Raw genomic sequence first — 24,143 nt, 5'->3', positions numbered from 1 at the left:
GTGCACATAGAAGATAGCTTCAGTCTTGAGTTCATGACAGTCAAATAGTAGATAAATGAAAATAGGAGTGAGATTAAGGATGGCCAGTACTAGAGATATATTATACTGTAGAAAATTTGTCTTGAAATATAACGCATTTCTAGTGATATATAAGCAAATGTGTGTATTTTTACTAGATACATTTCCAAAGGCTGTGTCTCACCTACTGAGACAATTCTGTCATCCAGGATACATCAGTACTAATTCTTTTGCTGAATTCCTTAGAAATTACCTTACTGAACACAAATGAACCAGGAAACTCAACTAGACTGGAAGATTTAATTTTTAAAGACAGCTAGCTTTCATTTCAAAGACTTCAAGTCATGATGGACCTGCCATTTCTTTCAAGGAGTCATGCCAGTGTTTAACTAACTTCAGTCTCACAGATTTGCTTCTCTTTTCTATTGGATTGACAGAGAGTCAGACAGAAAAATAGAAAAGAGGAAAGCCTTGTGGGTTTTTTTTTTCACCTTGTCTGTCATTAACTCTCATTTCCACTGGTCAAAACTTCCCTTTTCTTGACTTAAAATCACATGGACCCAGGTTCAAATTTCCTTCTTTCCTTAGTTTGAATAAATAAATAAACCAAACTGCTGAAATTTCTCTCAGTAAAGGTATTTTCTAGACCCCGAATCATTTGCTCACTCCTGCCACTGCAAAAGTTTAGCAGGGAAAATCTGTGACAGAGTATGTTTCTCAGAACATGCAGGATGGGAAACTGCAAACTGCAGCTTCAAACAGTGCTTGAATGAAAAAAAACACAGCAAACAATTGAAAGTTAGAGGCACTCACTCAGATGCAAAAAAATCCCATTTCACTGTGGCCACTGTTAAATGTAATGAGGCAGTTTCAGGATGTGTCTTGACAAGCTGTTTTGTTTTGGTTTGGTTTGGTTTGGTTTTAGCTATTTTCTAGAGGAGGTTGGTCCATGGGTAAAACTCAGACTGAAAGGAAATCTGGTTTCATGTCTGGTCTCTGCCACAGCCATCCTGCCTGACCGGTGCCATGACACCCGCTACGTCCCACTTTCCCCAGTGGCTCTGGGAGCAAAGCAGCACACTCACCCAGGTGCAAGCTGGGCAAATGTACAGCCTCGCCATCTGTCAGCATCCCTTGGAAGTGGAGGATAATTTTAGACAAGATAGTAATGACTTTGCCTGGAGTTTCTTAGGCCAAAAGCCCAAGGGAACAGGGTGGGAGGGGAGCGAATGACCACTCCGCAAGAAAAGTCACCAACACGTGCTCTGCACTTGTCTGCTTCTTCTGTGAACACTTGGGGAAGAGAAATGTTTGAACCCAGCACTGAGCAGAAGGACCTGCTAATGCCTTTGGGTCTATTGCAATATACCTAACTCCAGCCTTTTCCACCCCAAAGCTCAAATCCTTTTACAAGAAAGATGTACCTGATTTCTGCCATTTTACAGACAGGAAAACTAAAGTAGAGGATGGAGAAATGAATAACAGAGCAGAGAAACCCTGCATCTTTCCAAAGCCTTTGCCAGATGCATTGGACAAGTAAGATGCATGGAGCTGCAGTGGGTTTCTACCCTGAACTCAGTTTGCAGAAACGGGATCATGGGCCAAAGAAAAGCTCCACAAACACTTGTGACAGTGGGTTGTTCCTGCCGTCCCGGCTGAGCCCAAGCAGTCTCTTCACATGCAGCCGGGCAAGGCAGGGAATGAGGGAAGGATTTTGGTGAAGATAATGAGAAAGAGGAGGTGGGGGTGTAGGCTGTGAGAGAAGATGAAACAGCTTTGACACAAGCAAAGGAAACTTCATGTTTGGAATTTAAAAAAATCGACTCAACATTTCTGCCATAGCAGATAAACATCTATCTGTTTTATTACTGGGAATCTTTTTCTGTTTATAAATAGAAAAAGCATGTTACCTCATGTTATTTCCTCTGGGGTTTTTTGGGGGGTAGGTATATGTGGGTAGTAAACAGCTTGCAAAGAAGTTGTTGTTATTATTAGTCAATATAAGGAACAGGAGGGCAGGGGCTGAGGCTGTGATGTACCAGGTATGGGCTAGCCACAAGCCAAATATAGGTCATTCACTCACCCTGCGGTGAAGGGGGGACAGCACAGCCAGACCGATAATCTGTGGCTGTGATTATTGTTGTTTTGTGATACCATCTATATTCCTATAAGCATTTTTCTTGCCAAAAGACAATTTAGGCAGAGACACAAACACCTTAAAGTCTAAAAACTAGCAATGAGACATAAAAGTATCGATAAGCAGCTAGACAGGGTTATCAGTGCACTTGTATAAGAAAGCTTTTTAGCCTTGACAAAGCCTTGCTTGTGTCGTGGTAACAGCTAGCAATGGAAACATGCGGTATTGGTCGGTACAAACGTATTACAAGGCAGTCTTGTAAATTCGCAGTCTGAACAGGCGATGAAAAGTCTGATAGGAAGCAAAAGCACAGAGTGCTGGTTATCTGGTCTTTAAGGCTCTGTCTTCCAGCCTGAAGCACATGAACTGCTCTTGCTTGCCTGGAGCATCCTCAAGGATGGGAAGCAAAGCCCTTCATGCTGGTGCACGAAGGATGGTCCTGCAGGGAGCAGGTCTGGTTTGGGGGAGGGGGAAAGGGAGGACCAACAGGAGCAGGGACTTTGGAGATGGGGTTCTGGGGCACCCACAGGCATTTCTGCACGTCCAGGTGGGCTGCAGGCACAAGGGAGAGTCTCAGCAAGTGATAGCTGGTAGATATGTGCTGGTAGGTTCAGCAAACCCAAGGTAAATTTAATGCTATGGGTGCCATGGCATATTTAGGGTTTACTGTGGATATACCTGGCCAGTGCAGGCTTTAGAGTGACCTTCAGGGCAACCTTAAGTATCAGGGTAGTGCTAGCCTGAAGGACGTGACCTGTGACAGTCATACTTCAGGTCTGTGTCAGATCCCACACCGGGGCTCTGGAATTCTGAGTCTGAGTCCAAAATGGTGTGCAACCAGTTGGAAACATTGCAGTGGATTCCCCTCCTCTCAAAAATGCTGTTTCATTAAAAGCAAAACCCCTTTTCAGAAAAGTGGCCATTCTGATAAAACTTAAGAAATTTAAAGAAACTTTTACATTTTAATAAGCTTGAAAGAGGCAAGCTCAGCATTTTGGGACCGGAATGATTTCATTTTCCTATAAAAATGACGTTGTTTTAGAACACTCGATATTATTTTATTTATTCAATGTATTTATTCAGCTGGAAACTACGGGAAAAATTAAGCCCTTTGATCTCTGCTACACTTTGGTGGTGGAGAGAGGGACTTTTTCTTTGTGTTACATTTCTAGGATTTTTTTTTTTTCTGAATAGAAGCTATTCTCAAATTGCAGCATTACAACCCAAATACAAAAGCTAGTTCCTGATGAAATGTTTGCATGACCAGTGGTTCTCCAGTGATAACAAGCTCTGTCAGCACTTTTATTCAGTAATTCAGGAAGACTTCCCTTACTGCCGATAACTAATGAATTTCATAACACTTTGAAAAATGATAGGTTCGCTTTGCTTCCAAAAGAGACACCTCAGTGCAGTAAGGGTTGGATGATGGTGCACAAAGACATGGGAAGTGGGGTCAGGGACTAGCAGACAGGCAAGGTAGGTGGAATATAGGAGGAGCTGGAGAAGTAAGGAGCTGGAGCAACAGATGAGGGACGAGGTGGCTGAAAGATTAGGTTTGTGGGTCCACAGGAATGGAAAGGATGTTCTTAATGAAGACAAGTCTGCCATGACGTGGTTTAGAGCCAGGGCTCCCTACTTCTGCCACCACTACATCTCACTTGGGAACGTTGTCAAACGCACTGGAAAAGGAGCGTAGGGCTACCAAAGGGTCATGACTATTCACAGTGCAGCCACACATCACAGATGAACTGCTGATCTATCAGTGACTCCATTAAAGCAGCAAGAGACTGGGCTGTCTTGCTAGCAAGGGAGCAGCTTTCTGCCCTTCTCGATGAAACACTTGAGAATGGCACAGGGCTGGAGGAGGGAGCTGGGGTGATGAGATAGCCATGGGGTGCCTGGGATGAGCGTCAAGGTAGGGTGTGGAGGCAAACCAAGGATGAAGAGACTATGGATATGGTCCAGAACTGGACAGGACATTTACACATATGATTGGGGGACTGAAGAGGAACAGAGAACAAGAAGTGACTGGGGCTGAAGGCAGCGCAGTGGGGACAGCAGAGGCTGTGTGCCCTGAGCTGATGCCGGGGTGATGCACAGGCACTGGATGGTGAGCGCACAACTGGTGATGAGTCACTACGTAGGCAGAGGATGTGGTGCACGGCTCGAAGGAGCGGGGAAGACCCAGCCCCACCGCTGCTGCTCACCCCTCTGCTTTGGAGAAGAGTGAGCAGCAGCGGGGGGAGATGGCTGAGGGCACGGCTTGGCCAGGCTTCGCGGGACCTGGGCACGAGGAGCAGGTGCCCGTCCTTGCAGGCAACTGCCACTGGGGATGGAGACAGGCCGAGGGCAGGCAGCTCCTCCGGTGAGTACTCCAGCAGAGCAGCAGACAGACACTGATGACTGCGCTTTATTTCATTGGGAAATTTTTGGTTTGGGGACCATTTTTCCAACTGAAACCAGCGGTTGGGACAGCGGTTCTCCACATGAAGGGGAATTTTCGATAGGCCACCTTTGAGACTTTTTACCCCTCTTTTTTTATAATGTTAAAATCTAAATATTTAGCCTGACCTACAGCTGACCGTGCAGCATAAAGGAAGGGACACCAGCCAGGTGGAAAGCAAAATGACAGAGAACACGATGGACCTACAAATCAAAGCACATCCCAATCATAAGGAGACTGCAAAGTCTGATAAGTTTAACCCTGGTAAATAGAATGCAGTGGTTTAATGACAATAAATCTGTTAGATTAATTGAAAGAAGGTAGAAGAGGAGGTACCACAAGTGTTTAAGTTACCACAGAAGATAGTCCTAGACGGTTGCACAGCCCACAGCCTGCGCTTTCGACACTCCTACGGTGGAATCGGTTGTGATAGCCATCTCTCTGAGCAAAGAACTGGCTTCCATGAAAGGCTGTGGCTCTAAAGCTGGGAGAAAATGGTTCAGTGAATCATCATTTCATTGGAAAAGGCACTTTCAGGTTGGCTAAGCCCGTTCATGAATTTGAGTTGAATTTTGCTGAATGGTTGAGGTGAAACCACAAGTGCTGAAAACTTTCAGAAGTGCTGAAACACTGGAATTAGACAAGATTAAACAGTGATTTAGACAGATCCAAGATAATTGCTTTCACACTTCTGACAGGTTTGGTTCTTGCCAAAACTTGAGCAAGGTGATGGAGACATTGTTCTTTATCCATTAACTGGCTTGATTAAGGTACCTATGCACACCGTAATAACTGTAGATATGATCTCCCTCTCTGAGTAATTCAGACCACAGATTTGAGCAATGTTCTCCCACCCTCAAGAAATCATTGTTATTAAATAGCATGCACAAATCAGAATACCATAAGCTGAATGAAAGGGTAGGAAAATACCTGTTAATAATTTCCTGAAAACTGCAAGTCCCTCCCTGGGACTCACTTTTACAGGATGAGTACCTATTAGATAAGTCTGTGAATTCAACCACTTATGACCTGGAGATCAACCACTCTTTCAATATTAGTTGGATAAGGAGAGAGCCGTAATTTTACTTTTATTGCCAGGGGCAGCAGCAGCAGCAATAGGCACTAGAAAGGTATGCTCCATACATACAATAAAACCATTCTGGAGCCAGCGGATGCGGATTGCCAAGAGCCTCTTAATGAGATGTCAAATAGGTCACCACTCTCTGTCTTTGGTCACTGCAATGAATCAGAGCACTGTACTGAGTTAGACCAAATATCCATCTAGCCTGATACACCATCTGCAAGCACAGTAATTAAGTGTAAGATGCTCTGGGAAAGAGTATAAGCAGCAGGCAAAATATAGTGGGCATTCACCTGAGTTATCTAATTCCTATTTGAGTCCAGTTACACACTGTGACAATGAGATCCATAATTTAATCATTCAATGTATAAAGCAAATGTTCTTTTCATTTATTTTAAATGTTTTGAAGGGTTTATTTTCCTGGGGTGCCCCTTAGCCTTGTTAGATAAAGAACTGGATTCATCTCTGGCTCGCTGCCTCCATGCATTCAATATGTCATAGTGCTTTTTCATACCTCCTCTCTTAGGGATGGCGGTGAAGCCTTGAATCCATTGCACCCTCTAACCCTCCCTGTACTGTCCCCTCTGCCTGGTCCCCTTCCAGACCTTCCAGCTCTCCATGGGTTGAGATGGCAGCTACAGCACCAAAAAGTGCCTTTTCCAGTACATGATAATATCGCCCAAACACTTGTTGGCAAAAAACCAGCCAAGAGCATCGTCCCCGTTGTGCAAGGCTTTCCATGCGATCACACCTTGATACCAGAGGGTGTTCCAAACAAATCACAGCTGCCTGAAGTCTCAGACCATGGGAAAGAATAAGGAAAATCAAAAGCAAGGTGTGCTTTTTAACATGAACCCTGCAGGGCAGCCAGATCTGAACGGCTGTGACCCCCAGGAGCAGCCACTGGCAGCTGCTAATGAAACCCTGTGAGACAACGAGCGAAAGCACTTGTGTGCTACTATTTTGGCTTGGAGAAAAAAGCATTAAACATGAGCACGGTGAAAGGGGAAGGTGTCACTGTGGGTTTCTGGGAAGAAGCGGCATAGGCAGGACTGTCCCCATGGGCAGGGGCAGAGCTGCATGCCCCATCCTCTGCACGAAGAGCCAGGAGGGATGCAGCCCTTCCCAGGGACTGAGCCCCGCACCCGGCAGGGAAGAGCTGGGCATCTCTGCTTTGCCTTGAGAGGTTTATCCAAGAGCAGGAAGTCCCAAGGTGGTCAAAATTATGAAGAAAAAACTAAAATGAAACAATATTTACTTGTTAAAAGAGCTGAGGCAGGTTCTTTTAGGTTTGTTTTCATTTCAGCTAAAGCCAGGTCAGTTTTTCTTTTGATCTGTATTAGTTCCCCCATCCCTATAGAGGCAGGCACAGTGAGAACACACTTCAGACTAGCTGACAGATTTCTGGTGTGGTTTTGTATGGTTTCCTGAGAATCGGGGGACATTTCTTGTTTTGCAGTTTTACAGAAACCCGCAAGTATGCCTATGTACTTTAAAGACCTAATAAACAGGTAGGTGTTGTGAAAGGTTAGCGAGGGGCAAAAAATTGTAGAACTGCCACGGTCGGCTTGTCTGCTAGCCCCTCACAGCAAACCTCCTTTGAGGTTACTTGCAGCTGCAGTGAGCACGCTGCGCCGAGAGATTTTTGACATACCAATGAGGCGGATGGTTATGAAGCTGCAAGAAAAATGTGGTTAGTTTTACTAGCACCTGTGGCAAATTCCTCTCAGAGGTCCTCCCACAAAGCAGTGTGTGTTGTACAAGATGATGCAGAAAGAACAGGAGGAGCGAAATGATTGTGTCATATGTTCCCCTGGGGCTCGTTATTTTATTTTGGAAAAATAAAAAATAAAAAAAAAATCTTTAGAGTTCTTTTATTTTTTTTTTCATTCACAGGGGACATTCAGTGGAAATTATTACAGAGGCATCATAGAAAGGAGCCAGGCAGCCTCCGTCTGCGTGCTGAGCTCATCCCGATCCCTGTGCCTCGAGGAGGAGAGAGCCAAGGACAAGAGCAGACACTCGCTTGGTTGAAACAATGGGGGTGGCAGTTGAGGGAGGAACGTGATGATGCTTTTGGCTCTGGCAGTGATTTGCTGTATGTATTGAACTGGGCATTTAATGCCTCTGTGCTTGGGTTTTGGCACAGCTAAAATGGAAGCCCCCAGGAGCAAGGAGGTCTGTTGTGGGGCTGCTGTCTCTTGGCATGTTTGAGAGGTTCCAATAGAAAGTGTTCTGTAGCAGATTTCTCTGTGAGAAGAAAAATTTAATGTAAGAAGAAGAAAGATTGGGAAAACATTTAAAGTACAGAATGGCAGTAAATAGCTCTTATTTTACATTCTTCCCCATGCCCACATGTCCCTGGAGAACACTTGTATCTGGCTATGCTTTTTTGCAATTATCCAAGCAAAGATATAAGGAATTCCTTCTTCCATAAGTGTTCACCTAAGAAGAAAGCAAGAAAGTTATAGAATCAATGATGCTAGATGATAATGAACCAAACCATCTCTCTTCCCCCAACCACAGCACCGCACAATGGGTTTTCACTTTCTCCCAATGGCCTTGAAAACATCCTCGTTCTGAGGAGCGGGCTGTTTTGAGCTCATGTTTCTGCACCTCAGTCTATAGAAAGGGACTGGGGCTCTCAGAAGGGAAGGCATTTCTGTATAATTTCTGGTATACCTCTTTCTTGATAGATGGGTAAGAAGCATTGAAACATTATGATGTCTCTTACACTAGAACATCTGAAGCACCTCTTGAAAGGCAATGACATGAAAAATAATCTCTTACAAGGCCTAACTGTGTAACCTTCAACTTAGTAAATTAGAAATAACACCAGTGCCAACTAGAACCAATGTAAGCAGTGAAATAAGAGCTGCCAGATGTGATAACTGGCCAAAAATTATCAGATTCGGACAATAGCTCTAGGTTTCCTGCTTTTTGAAGTCCAACTTGATAAACTTCATACTAATTTGCTGAGTACCTTCAGCCCCACTGGAAGTCAAAGGGAAAGTCCTGCAGCTAAGCCTGGCTGAAGAAAGAAGCCTTGAAACGTCTCACATTGGCCAAGTGGAAATGAAGGCTCCCAAAGTCACAGGTAACTTCCAAAGAATGGTCACGCTGGCTGAAGTAAGAGGCCTTTCTGCCCAACTTGGACCTACCTACACATGTTGTAGGCTTAAGGCTGTCAACAGCTTTACACCATAAAAAAAGGAAAGAGTCCACAAGGGAAATTTAAGAGTATGGTGCCAAGACTGCACTAATGGCTGCTTGTATATACATGCGGTTAAAAGGGATGTATGTTTGCAGTAACTCCATTAAATAAGCTGTGGTAATTTGAGGGGAGGAATTTTTTTTTTCCAGTGAAGTCCACCTGGCAGCTTATCCACAAGCGGGCAAACACAGCATTATTCCCAACTCACAATATTGTTAAGGTGCAAAGCTGTTGTTAGAAATCGATGGAAGGAGTAGATTATTTTTGAAGACTATTTGTTTTCTGTGCTTTATTTTTTTCCAGGAAGAGATAGCTGAATCTCAGAACTGGTGCACTCCAAACTCTTAAATGCTGGCACTGCTTATTAGCTGCTTGCTCAGTGGAGAATATTCTTCCTTATATAGGCCTTTCAGAAACTAGGTCAGAAGATTAACATGAGTACTGGTTGCTAAAAATCCTCTTTGACAGCCTGCCTTCCTTTATTATTTTCTCACTTTGCCCACTGCAGACGCCAACGCCTGCCAGCTTCTCTGTTGAGGTCTCCCGGGGTGAGCTGCGATGACCACAAAAGGTAGCTCCGCTCCTTGCCACCGCTGCAGATTCTGCAAACACCCTTGGCCAGTTGGCCTGGTTGGCATGTTTGACCCCTGACATCAGTTGTCTTCATAGGAAGGAGAGGTTGTTTTTCAAAGAAATGTGGCAGTGCTGTACCAGCCTAGGCATTTGGTTGATTTGTCAGTGGAAAAACATCTGAACACAGATGCCCTTGTGTGCTAAGGGATGGCATACTCAGGATACAATGCCTTCATTTTCCGAAGGTGCTATTCTGAGAAGAAGGTAGCTGGGCTAAATGCCAGGCAGGACATTAGATGCTCACACAACAGTCCCCCTAAAAAGCTACATCTTCTTTGGAGTTCCTAGGAAGTACTGCACTGCAAATAACAATAATAATAACTGAAACCTTCTATGAAATGTTTGCACTGAAACTCCACAGAATATTCTTGCTTTTAGATGCTTTTGTTAACTCTGAAGGATCACGCACAATACATTTGTGCTGATGGGACATTTCTTGCCATGCTGTTTACAGGAGATAGATAACATCTTTCTGTGAGAGATAGACATATATATATATTAAAAATACGTATACCCACACATATTCACATTTGCAGATCATCAATAAAAGATTTATAAGCTATGATTATACACCTACTTTTCTGAAATAGAAGTGATTTCTTAGCAGGAACAGCAAACACTATTATCATATATTCACTCTTAGTCTGATTCCTAATCTGCGTGCACATGCATACCTATCTCAGGACTAAACTAACATAAAATAAGATTCTCAGTGAGGGTTTTAAAAATCTCTAGATGGCCACTTATCAAGATGCTCTTAGTTCCAGAAATGCTAAGTGCAGAACAGCCCCACCAAAATCTGCTGTACCTTCAGCACTTTTAAAATCTGGCAAAATGGGAAGGAGCAAAGCACTCACAGTAGGTTCTGGTTTTGCAGCTAAGTATGCAACCTTCAACTGAAAAATAAAGCAGCTGATGTTTCTTTGCCCAGCAACATATGCAAAGCTCAGAGTTTTTTTGTTACAGAAACCTTTAATTCTTATAATGTGTTGTTTGCTGTGCAGTTGGAATAAAAGTCGCTTGTCACCCATCTGTATCCTTTCTGCTATTTCTTCTCCACATCCATGGTCAAATAAAGTGTACGCACAAGTTTTCCACTTTTTACTAACTGTTCAGACAGCTGAGCATGCCAATGATGTGCTTTCTTGCTATGTTCTAACTCCAGACAAGCCATCGGTTGCAGCTGCCTTTGGTTTTGTTGCCTTTGTGATAGAGCTGAGGGAATAGCCTCATTTTTACTGCCTCCCATTTAGATGAAAAGTTGGTCTCTTGTCTCAGAGGTGCCATGTGTCTCCATTTTTGCTGTACTGTAAAGTTCCCTGGGTATCCACATCGGTAACATGATCAGGTGATGCTTATTCAGTGTTCAACTAAGATGAAGAAAACAGAATTCTCCAGAACGCAGTGTGTTACAAAGCCTCCCAAATCAATGCTTTGAGATGGGAAGTTTGATGAGAATTGCCAAACTGTAGTAAGGAGAGAAGCTCTAAAGGCACAGCTTGTTAAAATCCTTCCCTGGGAGAAGCAAAATTTTCCATCCAGGAGCATTAAACAAAGCTAGAAGTACGCAATTACTGTTCCTTTACTTTCATTATGTTCCCCACCTGCTCAGGCCTTAGGCACATGAAGCGAGCTCTGATCTGGGATGAATCCCTCCCAGAACAGAGACAGCTCTTCTTTTCTTCCTTTCTTTTTTTTTTCTGTAACGTACTTTGAAGCATATACATAAGTGAATGAACTGATTGCTACAGAAATCAGAGAACTCCTATTCATAAACACACTATAACAAGAAAGATAAACATGCTTTTATCACACACCAACAGAGGAGTGGAAGGAGGTATCCATCAAAATGTTTTGGAGCATTGGTGGTTTCTGCTTGCATGTAGTGTGGGGCTGGTGGGACTCAGCAGCCGCAGGCAGTTGTTGTTACCTCGCCAGGGCCGATGCTGAGATCCTGGTACCTGCTGCTGCCTGAAACCTCAGTGGTTTCTGCTCACTTTCTAAGCTGCAAGAAATACTGACATTTGCACTGAGCTGGTAGCACTTTGGGGTCTCTATACCGGTGATGCTCCCAGCCTTGCAATGATTTTATATATAAATATGTATATATGTGCTTGTGTGTGTGCACATGCTGTTCATGTGTATACCCTCTCTCTCTCATGTACAATGAATACACCCTAGTACAGGTGGGTACCTGTGGGCAAACGCATATACAGACACGGATAGCTTCTACATATGCATAGGTATACACATATATGCATACATATAGAATCATAGACTCGTTCAGGTTGGAAAAGACCTTTAAGATCACCGAGTCCAACTGTTAACCCAACACCACCATGCCCACTAAACCATGTCCTGAAGTGCCACATCTACATGCTTTTTGAATCCCTCCAGGGATGGTGACACAAACCACTTCCCTGGGCAGCCTATTCCAATGTCTGACAACCCTTTCAGTAAAGCAATTTTTTCCTAATATCCAACCCAAACCTCCCCTGCCACAACTTGAGGCCATTTCCTCTCAGCCTATCTCCAGCCACCTGACAGAAGAGACCAGCACCCACCTCACTACAACCCCCTTCAGGTAGTTGTAGAGAACGATCAGGTCTCCCCTCAGCCTCCTCTTCTCCAGACAAAACAGCCCCAGCTCCCTCAGCCGCTCCTCATAAGACTTGTGCTCCAGGCCCCTCACCAACTTGGTTGCCCTCCTCTGAACACGCTCCAGCAACTCAATGTCTTTCTTGTAGTGAGGGGCCCAAAACTGAACACAGGGCTCGAGGTGCGGCCTCACCAGTGCCGAGTACAGGGGAACAACCACCTCCCTGCTCCTGCTGGCCACACTATTTCTGATGCAGGCCAGGATGCCGTTGGCCTTCTTGGCCACCTGGGCACACTGCTGGCTCATATTCAGCTGGATGTCAACCAGCACCCCCAGGGCTTTTTCTGCCGGGCAGCTTTCCAGCCACTCTTCCCCAAGCCCGTAGCGCTGCGTGGGGTTGATACATACACATCACCTGTTGAAGTACAGCTGACTCTCTTTGGCAGCTCACAGCAATGCTTCCCCTGCACTTGGTGCATCATTTAAACTGCTAGAAGAAGACAGGGTGCAGGACATTAGCCCAGCCCCAAAAGCTGCTGAGGAGAGCCTTTGCCCTGGCAGAGGCATAGCCCAAGGGCCTCTACAAACCCACAGCAGCCCACACTAGCCTGTGCAAGGCAAACAGGACAGAAAACAAGCTAAAGGGACTGGACTCTCTAGCACTGCAGCGTGGGGTAGTGCAGAAGTGACCAGGGATGTGTCACCTAAAGTGACTTATTACATTCTCCAGCACATGAGATTTTGCCAGGGGAGTTTCCTGTCTGAATGCTGCCCTTGGTCTGATGGCATGATGGCAGTTGTAAGGCAACACAGCTAAAGGGCACTTGCACACACGCACACGCACACTTCCATCTGCACTGGTATGTGTGAGTGTTGCACTATATGTGCAGAGCAATCCCGTTTCCCCTTGCAGCAAAGAGAGGCTCTCCTGCTATGGTGTGGAAGCAGCTCCTCATCAAAGAGCTGTTTTTCAGTTCCATAGCCAGGTAAGATGACAAGGGCTTGGGGTGGAGGAAATGGTTTGGGGTGAAGCAGGGCTTAGAATCGAGGTTTTGCTGAGGGGCACTGAAATTTTGGTACCTGTGAGACCTTAACCCATTTCAGTGAGAAAAGTTCAGAGCTGTAGCTGCAGCTGTGAGTGCTTGGAAAGCCTTTTGGAAAGCAAAGATCAGGCTGGTCAGAGGCAATCACAAATGTGAAATCAGGGTATCCTCTCCCTTAAGGCCTCCCCCAGGTATCCATGTATCCAAGTATAACCATAGCTGGAATATATTCAGACACAGGGCTTCAGAGGGACTCCTTTGGACTGATGCAAGCCTGCCAAAACACAGAGCTGCTGCCTGTATCATTGGTCTGATGAACTTCATATTAAAAAAGTATCTGCAATTAGACTGATTTGCCAGCACTGCAGTGGGGTGTGTTATTTCTGGTTACTGTAAGGTAAAGGATGCACATAGCTTGTACTTAAAACATATAAAAATTGGCATCTCGGAGGTCTAAGATCGTTTTTACTAATTATTTTCTAGGGAAAAGTCAAATGGTTCAGGGTATATGCATACTCAGAATATGATGGATTTTTTTTTTTTTTTCTTTTCAGTTTATCTCAGCCAGTTACACTTCTTGGGTCTGTCATAATGGACTTGAAACGTGTCGGGGGGGCTACTTCAAAATTTCCCTTCAAAAACTTTTTCTAGGGAAGATAGCTTTTTTTTTTTTTTTTTGGCTAATTACCTTCTTTGCAACCAGCATCCTATTTGCACAGAAACCTAGAACATGTTGTTAGTAAAAAAGTCCCAACTGTTCCTAAAGCTGAGACTTCTACAATTGGTTTGATGAAAAAGTGGAAATTATCTTTGAGAATAAATCATCAGAATGATTGTGCTCTCTAGTGACACAGCCAGGAATTTTTTTTCTTCCACTTGGACAAGAAACAGTCTTTTCCACATTATTTCTCCTCTTCCTTTGCCAGTTACAGAAATAGAAGGACAAGGCACTAAGTAAAGTAAAAGTAAAGAGGCAGGGGAAGGGCGGGGAGGAAATGAACACTTTCAGTCCTGAAAGTAGTTTCAATTTAAGCAGTGGACAAAATTTCAGGTTAGCTGTTGTTTTTAACCCTTTCCGCACAACTATAAAGAAGGGGGATGCCTTAGACAAAGGGAGCCGCAAAAGTGGCAGTGAAAGGCATTATCTGTACTGAAACCATCCGTGTGTTGTTTTTTTCCCTCCCAATCTGTCTATCTCTCTTGGTCTCTTTCTTTCTTTCCTCTTTGCAGCATATAATTTACAGTAAAAACACAGGAAGCTGAATGATTTCCTCTGAGGAAAGTACCTGACAAAGAGGTGAACGACTAAAATCATCAGGCCCTTTGACTTCATCACTACCCATGTATCCTCAATGGCTTCAGGCAGAGATGTTATCTTGCAACGAGATGCCTTTGAAGTGGTTTTGACAGTGTATGGCAGGCAAGAGGTACAGGAGGCTTGAATTTTTCCCTGTGGCAATCCAAGCACAAGGAGTCCTGAATTTGTGAATAACAGCAGCTATTAGTTACATTGCGTGTTGTACACCAAAAAACCTTCTTAACCATTAACACACCATGACTAGTGGCTTTGGAGGCTCCTCTCCATATCCAGAGACTGAAAAGTGTGAGGCTGCCAGTCTGGTTCTTGGGAGCTGCAATGGGGGTACTGGGCAAGGGGAGGCAGTTTGCAAGCTCCTGTCTGTATGGCATAACCATAGCTACCATTTCAAATCTATCCCTTCTATTCCTCTCGGCAGTCTTCTGAGAAGCCACGTTGAGGAAGCAAAACATCAGCACTATGGAATGTGATGGGCCTCCTACATTGCCAGACCCCTTTGAAAAGCTCAGCCCAAACTTTTGATACTTCAGAGTTCCTGAAGATGGATTTTCACCTTAAAAAAACCCTCTTATCCTCAATGTCACCTAAAAGGGCACAAGTGAGTAACTCTTCAGATATCATCTCAATGAGACCATGAGTTCCCCACACTTTAAAAGTGACTAAAACAGAAGTGGGTTTTTCAGTGTGCATATGTCTAAATGTAGGAGTAGAAGGGATGAAAGACAGGCCAAGACTGTATACTTGGGTAGAACATCAGCCTCTTTAACTATAATGCAATAACTTCCTCTATCTTTCTTTTCCAACTCCTACTACTTCCAGAAAACCTTCCTTTAAATTACAGAGGTGTTGAAAATGCTTGCATGTGGTTATATTTTCTCCATATTGCTCCATCCTCCACTCGGGATGTAATCTCCACTGCAAAATGAAATAGGACTGATTCATTTTGCAGAAGGAACATGATTGATACAAGCCCGGATGGAGACTCATTCTCAACCCTGTGGAAATTCCTCACCAAGGTTGCTAGTCAAGTGAAAACCTCTTCACCGTACAATCATCAGTGTTGTGCTACTCCTAAACTTCTTGGGCTGGAGCCAGGAGCAGCTTGTGAGCAGCTGAGGATGACCCAGAAAACCAGAGCTGTTCTTACATTGTCTTTTTATTCTTTTTTTTCTGAGAATTGTCTTTCCCTCTCACTTAAACCAGCTTCTTCACTAGGGAGGTCATGTTATTCTCTAGATTGAAGGTCTGATTAAGATGTGTTTTTTTACAGTGAGGCTGTCAGCCTTCCAAGAACAAAGACCATATGTGCAGCTTTTGCTGATATTTGCTTGCAGTCTCTTGGTGACAAACCACACCTTGTTTATCAAGACAAACATATGTTGTACTCACACGAAGCTGCTATGGCACTACAGGCTGAGATTTCTCTACCTGGTGAGGCTGCTGGGGAAATACCCAAGAAAAAGGCATATGAACAAAGACTAGAGTCAGGAGGGTTTCTGAGCAGACTTTTTTTTCAAAGAAAATGATAAGGCAATCCTGAGCAGGGGATATCCCCACCTGGAGCTCTAAAGCTGAAGGGTTCATGTTTTTTTTTTTTTTTTTTTTTTTTTATTTTTACCCATTTCCCCCCCCCACTTCCCATAAAATACATTTTATCATTTTGCCTGATCATTTTGTCAAGATCCTATACTTCTAACATTATATGAAGGTGTCTCATATCTGCTCATTACTTCCAGCCTGCCTGTAGCTGCTGATGGAGTGCAGAGAACCGTCTTAGCAATCCCAGCTCTATTCTAGAGGCCTGTATCATCTTGTCCACATCCCTGGAAGGCAGAAATATGAAGTGGCAAGGTACCTATGAGGCTGATGCCACCACCTTGCCGTTTTCTGGGTGAAGGATCAAGCTGCTGCTTATTCATGACACCTAAACATTTCTATTCAGCTTTCTTTTCTACTAATCAAGGCCTGACAGAGAAGGTTCATTAGGTTAAGCACAAAGAATGCTTAAAAGAAGAAGAGAAAGAAAAAGATACTGCTCCTGCAGAGTTAATGTGGCAGCTGTGAGAAGGTTTTTCAAGGCTGCAGTTTTGGATTCAGGAAGTGAAGGCTGAGACCAAATGGGTAGTGGGGGAAGCCACTGGATCCCTCTATACTCAATTCCTAGTATTACATGCTCTTTAACCTCCAATTATGACCAACTCTTCTTAAAGCAAAGCAAGTCAAACTTGTAATTTTGAATGAAGTGACATCCTTGCACAAGAAAGATGGGAAATAGAAGGCGTCTTCTGTTACAAATCACTGCAATAGTTTGGGCTACTTATTCACTAATGTAGGCTAGGGCAAGATACCCTGGATTAGTGGTTACATTTAGCCCTGCAATAGGTGAGATCAATTCCCCTGATTAATGAACAAAATGGAATAGCATCAGAAGAGGTAAGGGAGCTGCACCCAGAGATGGTGCAGCAGGGGAGGGTGCTCTCCTGGGGTCAAATGGAGCTGACATCAAGGTCTTACTCTGATTCAGGCAGATGGAGGAATTTAAAGTATCTGTCGTCTCCCACATCACAGCAGAGCGCCCTAGCCACTTGGTCAGTGTGGCTGCACACTCATGCTTGGATTCAGAAAAAACCCATCATTTAGTAGTCTAAGTCCCATGGAAAGCCAGTGGATTTAATAATCTAATATCTGCCATCAACATCAAGCTGCCTCAGTCCCCCAGAATTATCTATCCAGCTGTCTTTTGCCCAACTGGCTTGAAGCGCTCACCTGACCCAAACTTAAGTAAGAAATCCAAGTCTGAGATCTTGTTAGGACTGCAGTATGAATAAGGGTGTCTTCAGGGCTGGGCATTCACATGGACTGAAAGAGGGAGGATAGGTACAGTGGCACTGGAAAAGATGCTTTCCATCTACATGTCTCAAAAATATCCCTTATGGATACAGTCCTAAGCCCATAAATCCCACTCACTTCCCCAAATATCTCCTTCAGTCCCTTTGAGATCTTGGATCTTGCGGCCTACGTGTTTTTGAAGCCCTTCCTCTCCTGCCCCCTGGAGACTCCTAAACTGCTTCATTACGTTCAATATTAACACCAGCACTAAGGTGGTTTATGGGTTTTTTAATTTGACAAACCAACCAGACAGCAATTTGGTGCACCTTTGGTGGGTTTATAAATAGATTTCAAAACTGAGGGTGTTTTTAAGCTATTCTTCCAAGTTACAACCAGGAAAGGGAGGAGAGAAAAACCTGAAAACAAATATCCCTTACAACAGCCCATGGTGGAGCTGCTCGGTACCGAATCAAGCTTGTGACAGCTCTGAAGGGTGTTTTGGCACGTGTTACTTCAAGGATTTGCCAGTTTCTCTCTCACAGTAGTAATCATGAAAAATACCAAGCAGGGCATCTGTCAGTGAGTAATTACAGGAAATATATGTGCAGTGTGTTTGCGTCATTTCTGGAGCAAGGTACAAATCTAAGCCCATCTCCAGCAGCCCTCTTTGGATCTGCCAAGATAAATGACATCACAGCTAGATACAGTCAGCTTTGTGATGTTACTAGAAATGAGGAAATAATTTCATAAATGTAAATTCTTCCTCTGAATGTCTGCAAACAGACTGCAAGAGCTTTCAAGTCCCCAGTTATACAGATTTAGTGCCATTTCCTACTAACTTGAAAAGCATCTTGAGAGTGGAGCATATTTCTTCATTACTGGATTTGTCCTTTTTTATACTGCCAATCATTTGCTCTGACAAACACCAAAGAAGGGCTATTAATTACAGAGAATGAATTTAATATAGTGCTGCAGCTCAGCCCCTTGCCAGTGCTCTGGAAGGTCAAAGGAGACTTGCATTCCCTGTGCAAAACAAACAATATTCGCTAGTATAACTTCAATGGGGGGCAGGGAGGGGGGAGAAATTCAAAGTACATGGAATAATATTCATGAAGGAAGTTTGTCTTTGACATGTGCTTTTGCTGTCACCTAGCTCCTGCTCTTGCAAGCCAAAAATAAACTTTTTATCACAGGTGTTCTTGCAATGTTCCTGCTGTGTGGCCATAGGGCAATGCTTTACTACATGCAGTTAGTTTTCCTAAGAAAGACGACTGCTGCAGACACACCAGCAACAGCTCGGTACCTCGGAGGGCTGGATGTCACCACACGAGAAGACAACAGTGGAGAACGGCAGCGTCCAGACTGATGCTGGATATCTGCAGGATTTCCCAGTGCTGCCAAGCAGAGGCACAGACCAAGACAGACAGACTCCGTGTGCCATCTGCAGGTAGCTAGGCTTAAAATGGGTGAGAAGGGTGAGCAGAGCTGCCAAGAGATGCTGGAGTAGAAACTATATGAACAGAAGACCTCCAACGTTTTACTAATTCTGTCAGGAACTTCTCGCACTTCCCCAGCCAGGCATTGCCTTTTCCCAGCTGGTAAATCGTTGGCTTCATCCCCGTGCATTCTCTTAGTCTGTGGTCCTAGAGTCTGCCCAGCAATGAATAGCTGCACTCTGCGTGAGATGGTTCTTGGGAGACGCGTTATAAATATCTACAGAAATTGGACATTTCTGAAATGTAGTTGCTGGGACTGACTGTTAATAAAGCTCAGCACACAGGCTTTGATGCTCCTGTCTGCAGCACCTTCTGTGTCTCCATACAGCAGTTCCTGCTGTTCCAGGGATCTCTCTCAGTAAAGCTGGTCCCAGTGCACACTCCAGCATGGTGGGCCCCTGTGAGGCTCTCCCCTCTGGGGCATTGCCAAAGTTTCAGTCAAGACTGTGAAGAAGTTGCCCCTGGCACATAACCATTCCCAAGGGCTAATGCTCAGCCAAAGCTCAGAAATGCAATAATCAAAGAATTGCAATAAAATTAATAACAATATTAAAAGAAAAAAATATATAAATTAGGAAGATGTGACTTAAGGGTGAAGGGAAGTGATTGCCTCCCTCCTTCCTTTCCTCCCTCCTGATTTCGAAGTTTTTTAGCGATATTTCCCATGCATGCACACTTTTTACAGCCTGTGTCAAATCAACAGTATCTGACCTTCCCTAATAGCTAGCACTTCACAGTAAGTCTTATTCCCAGAGCTGATCATATCCTCTCTGACTGAAAGCATCTTCTTTCCCAGTCACCTTCCAGTGATTGCCAAGAAGGCAGAAACATTTGCTCTGTTTGAAAAGTGCAACCTTGAAGTAGGGCAGAGAGACTGGATTAAAACAAAAGATCTTTTATTGTCTTCAACTGAAGTGTATGATACAGAGGAACTACACATGGGTTTCATTGATATAAAAAAAGAGCGCCCTTTATTTACACAAGTGTTCAATGTTGCCAATGGTACCTAACAACTCTGTATTTTCTTTGTATTCTTTTGTTAGTTATTTCCATCTAGATGGAGCAAGCATTGGTCAGTAACACTTAGAAAAAACACGTAAGAAGCTTTTGGGCAGGAAAAAGAAGAAATGTGTTCTAAAAGAAACCAAATCCTTACGGGCATTTCACTGTAACAAACCCACCAGAATACTTACAACCAATCACTGACAAAAGGAACAGTTTTCATTACAGGCTCAGCAGCCAAATAATTCTCAGCCTTTCTTTTAGTTCCCCACCTAAGTAAATATACCCCGGACATGCAAAAACTCAACATGTATGAAAAATGGTAGAAATTTATTTAAAAGTAATTGTGCTTTTATTTATAAAAAAAATTTACAATCAGACACTGTCCTGCTGTGTTTCCGAAAGCATGTTTCTCTTAAAAATGACAAAAACTTAGCTTATTATTATCATTATTATTATTACTTTGTCATTATATTAATAATATTAATCTTATGCTTAAGTTTAAAAACATACTGCTTTCCCCTTCCCATCCCCTCCTTCTCTGTGGTACTTGATATATATAAAAAAAGGCTTTCCAATGACCAATGAATTTCAATTATAACTAATAATAATAATAATAATGATAATTAATTGCACACATTTCTGTGTGTAAAATATGGCTGGTTCTAAAACAAACTACCAATGTACAAAGCTGTTCTCCCTCCCCTACCCCGGGCCACCCAAGAGACAGTCAGACTGTGGAAGAACTTTATCCCAGAGGCTTTCTGAGAAAACAAAAATTAATACAACAACAAACAACCCTTGAGATCGTTGTCTTTGGTGTGGAGGACATTTCTGGTGGGCAGCCGGAGCTGCTCTGCTGAAAATGCTGGGACACTTAAGGCTTGTTGTTAGGACTGCTGCAGAAGCCTCTGTTGGGCCAAGGGTCACCAATGCTTTGGTACAACTACCAGCTCCTCACACCCCACCACCCCAGTGATGCCAGAGGATCTCCCCACACCCCCATTCTATATCCCTCCCCCCATCACCCTGCCCGTAGCCCCTTTGCCACCGCTGGGGCTTTACGCTCGCTTTCGTCTTCCTTCCAGGTTTCGGAAGCTGGAAGGTCTCAGCTTCATCTCCGCAAACTGGATGGAATATTCGTGGCCCTTCCAGTGGAACCAGTTAACACCCTGCAAAGACAAAGATGAAGTGTGGGAGGTCACACATTCACTTCTTCTCCTGTTGTCAGCCTTCACTGCTCTTGTTTCAGATTGCAGGCCGTTTTCTAACTTGGGAGCAGAGGCACAACAAAGTAGAGGGGCTTTGGGAAGCACAGGGCTCTGGCCGCTAGCGTGCACAACCTGTACGAACCAACCCACGTGCTGACCCCCAGTGCCGTCACTCTCTGCCTGGCTTTCATGGCAAGAAGAACATTTTGTTTCACATGTTGAAAATTGCAGTTGTTCCCTGCACGCTTGGCATATTGCCTTGGAAAATCATACAAAACTATCAGTATTTCACCAGCTGACATTAAATTCTTGTTTTGCGAGCAACTGCCCATATCTTTCCCTATGATCCTTTGGTCTGAAGAGTGGGCTTTGGTTGGTGCTCCGATGGCTGGCTAGCTGAACCACCAGACAGATCCATAATAGCATTCCCCTTCTTCTGATGCATTACAAAAGCCTTCAAACACCAAACTCACCTGACTGTGGCTGTTGTCACCATATCTGCCCATCAGATTGACTCGGTGACAATTCTTGTACCAGAATGCACCCTTGTATGACAAAGCACAGTTGGTGATGGCAGAATCGTTGTCCTTGTCAAAGGTGGAGAAGGACCTTCCATTATGGTATGTCATGGAGTCACCTGGATGGGGGACACAAAAAAAAAGAACAAGGTCAGTGGTTTGCCTAGTTTAGATTACATGGGAGTGACCATTCTGCAGAAAATGTTTGGCCTCTGCCATGCACAATCTGTAATGCCTGGCTGTGTATCTAAGTTCTTAGAAATTGACTTGTTTAATACAAAAGGAAGTACACAATTTTTGTTGTTGGAGGCAAGTCAAAACATTTTTTTTTCAGGTTGTCTCTAATCCCCAACTTATTAAGTGGTTTTTTACGTAGCTCATTTTCTGCACTTCTCGCTGAAAGTTGGATTTTGGCCCTCTACAGAAGGCAATGTGGACAAACCAAGTCCAAAGAGACCTCCACAAGGAGTGAATCAAGACCAAAGGAGTCTCCAAACTTAGCTAGTCCATGCAGTAAAGCTACTCATCTTCTTTAGCTGGAAACACAGACAGAGAGATGTCTGCCTACAGTTGACTTCCCACTCCCAGGGTGTGGGTGCCCGTTTAAAGATGGGTGCAATAGGAGCAGCCTTCAGTGTATGCCTGAAGCAGAGTTCCCATTCGTGCCTTAGTATCTGTGTTGCTCCATCCATTAGTCTTAGACCTGAATGCTTAGGAAGAGGAAGTAGTAGGATTGAATCCTACTAGATGTAGGCGCTACTACTGCTCTGCACAAGCGTGTTTGCCTTAAATAGACATTGATTCTACTACTGCTGCATATCCTTTGTATCCCTCCCTGTAGGCTGTGCACAAAGTTCATGTGATGATCACAGGGCAGAGTCCATACACACACATCTCTGTGGTCTGTTTTACGCACCTAGCAGTATAAAATTATCTCCTTGTAAGACATCCTGTGGAGCTGGATGTATCTCTTAATCCTCTGAAGCCCTGAAGAGGACTCAATAAGGGCTGCAGGGTTTGATCCAGTAAGATTACAAAAGGCAGATGATTTGTTCAGCAAAATTACAAATCATGTTATAGCAGGACTTTGCTGCATATTCCACTGACAAGAGATGAAGCTGTGCCAAGCAGTTATTAGCTGTATAAATGACAGTCAAGCATTGGCCAAATGAGATATATGGCTGTTTAATATACTTGTTTGTATTCTGTCATAAGCATGCCATAAAATGTGACACCTAAATGACTGGAGGATTTAAAACAGAAACATAAAATATATTGATATGTTCATATTTTCAAATACCTAGCATACAAAAGGTACCTGCTGTGACGCTGATCTGCAACATTCACACAGTTACCTTGAGCCAACTGGGAGGAAATTGCAAATCGGAAGAAAAAAATAGATTTCAGCTCACCTGCTGTGCCACTGTACCCATCCACTCTTAGGCGGTATCTGGTCTTTGCGTCTCCAACGCTGAACCTGTCATAGACAGCGTAAGCTGTCTCACCTTTGTCCTGCAGATCCACACGCAGTTCGTACTGGCCCTGAGAAGTGATTTTGTGGAGGTTCTCCAGACCTGTGGACGTAAATGAACAATTCATTTGTCTTCCCGTGTTTATTTGTTATCCCATAATGGGGTCATACTAGCTTGCATAGATATACCAGGGCATAAACACTGGTGAGGAAAGAGAGCTACTTCAGCTGTAGGGTAATGTTAGCACAAAAACAAATAGATAAAAACAGGCTGACTGAGAGACCTCTTCCCTTCAAACCACAGTAGCAGGTAGCCTTTTGGGAAAAGCAATCAAAGTTGTGCTGTGTGATCATCATTGGCTTTCATTTAAAACCAAATAAAATGTAACACAATCTTTGAAAATTTGTTTTTTACTTCTATTTTCCCCACTTTGCTTCTTCAAGTCATATGCTTTTGTTGCTGAGGGTGTCCTAGGAGTACAGGAAGAAGAAGGTTTGCAGTTGCTTCTCAGGTTACCTTCTGACTTCTTAGAGAGCACCAGTGAGCATTGGTTTGGTACGTTTGGTGACCCAAGAAGCATGACATCTATGAACTGCAACTGGAGGGACTGGCTTGGACCTGGCAATTTCAATCTCCCTTGCAGCATGCTGCCCCTAGCCTCCTTCACTCATGCTATGCTCCCCTTTACAAATACTCTTGCCAGCTAAATGGAGGCTTCAAAGTGGCTCCTAGTCTTTTGGGCTGTGCTCGTGTTTTTGTTTGAAAAAAGAAAATTCTTGCCACTTACCTATCCAGAATTCATCCTTAAGATCTCCAAAACCAGCCACATAAGTCTTCCAGTTCTTGTAGAAATCTTCCTTTCCATTTTGACGCCTCAGGAACACCTACAACCACCGCATGCAAGAAGTGTTATCGACAGACCGCCTTTGACAGAAAGGGCACTAGCAATGTGGCTTTTACAAATGCAGAGCTTGGCATTGCTCCTCCCCTGCCTTTACCATCCAAAGCAGCAGTCTCACTGCAATTACGGCATTGTACCAAGACTGCTGAATGCTCCTTGCTTTTTTTAAGTCTCTAGTTTCTCTGTTGGGTTCCCAGGCTCCCCTGCATGATGTGGTCTTTTAGTTCC

At 43.8% G+C, this 24,143-nt stretch overlaps 1 protein-coding gene across 1 annotated transcript in view; it reads right to left on the bottom strand.

Annotated features, from left to right (window-relative positions):
* Positions 1-20,810: 20,810 nt before the first annotated feature.
* The window catches only part of TNC (tenascin C), a 48,627-nt gene continuing 45,294 nt past the window's right edge, over positions 20,811-24,143 (bottom strand). The window contains exons 20-23 of the mRNA XM_010571013.1: positions 23,802-23,898; positions 22,955-23,116; positions 21,498-21,661; positions 20,811-20,985 (exon numbers count right to left, since the gene is read on the bottom strand). Of these exons, the coding sequence (XP_010569315.1) occupies positions 20,875-20,985; positions 21,498-21,661; positions 22,955-23,116; positions 23,802-23,898 (534 nt within the window). The 3' untranslated portion in view covers positions 20,811-20,874. The remainder of the gene's footprint in view (positions 20,986-21,497; positions 21,662-22,954; positions 23,117-23,801; positions 23,899-24,143) is intronic.

This window comes from Haliaeetus leucocephalus, unplaced genomic scaffold, assembly GCF_000737465.1.
Source record: "Haliaeetus leucocephalus isolate CR32 unplaced genomic scaffold, Haliaeetus_leucocephalus-4.0 Scaffold306, whole genome shotgun sequence".
NCBI classification, from domain to species: Eukaryota; Metazoa; Chordata; class Aves; order Accipitriformes; family Accipitridae; genus Haliaeetus; species Haliaeetus leucocephalus.
Note: the sequence above shows the minus strand (reverse complement) of the source record. Positions and strands in the feature narration are given on the sequence as shown.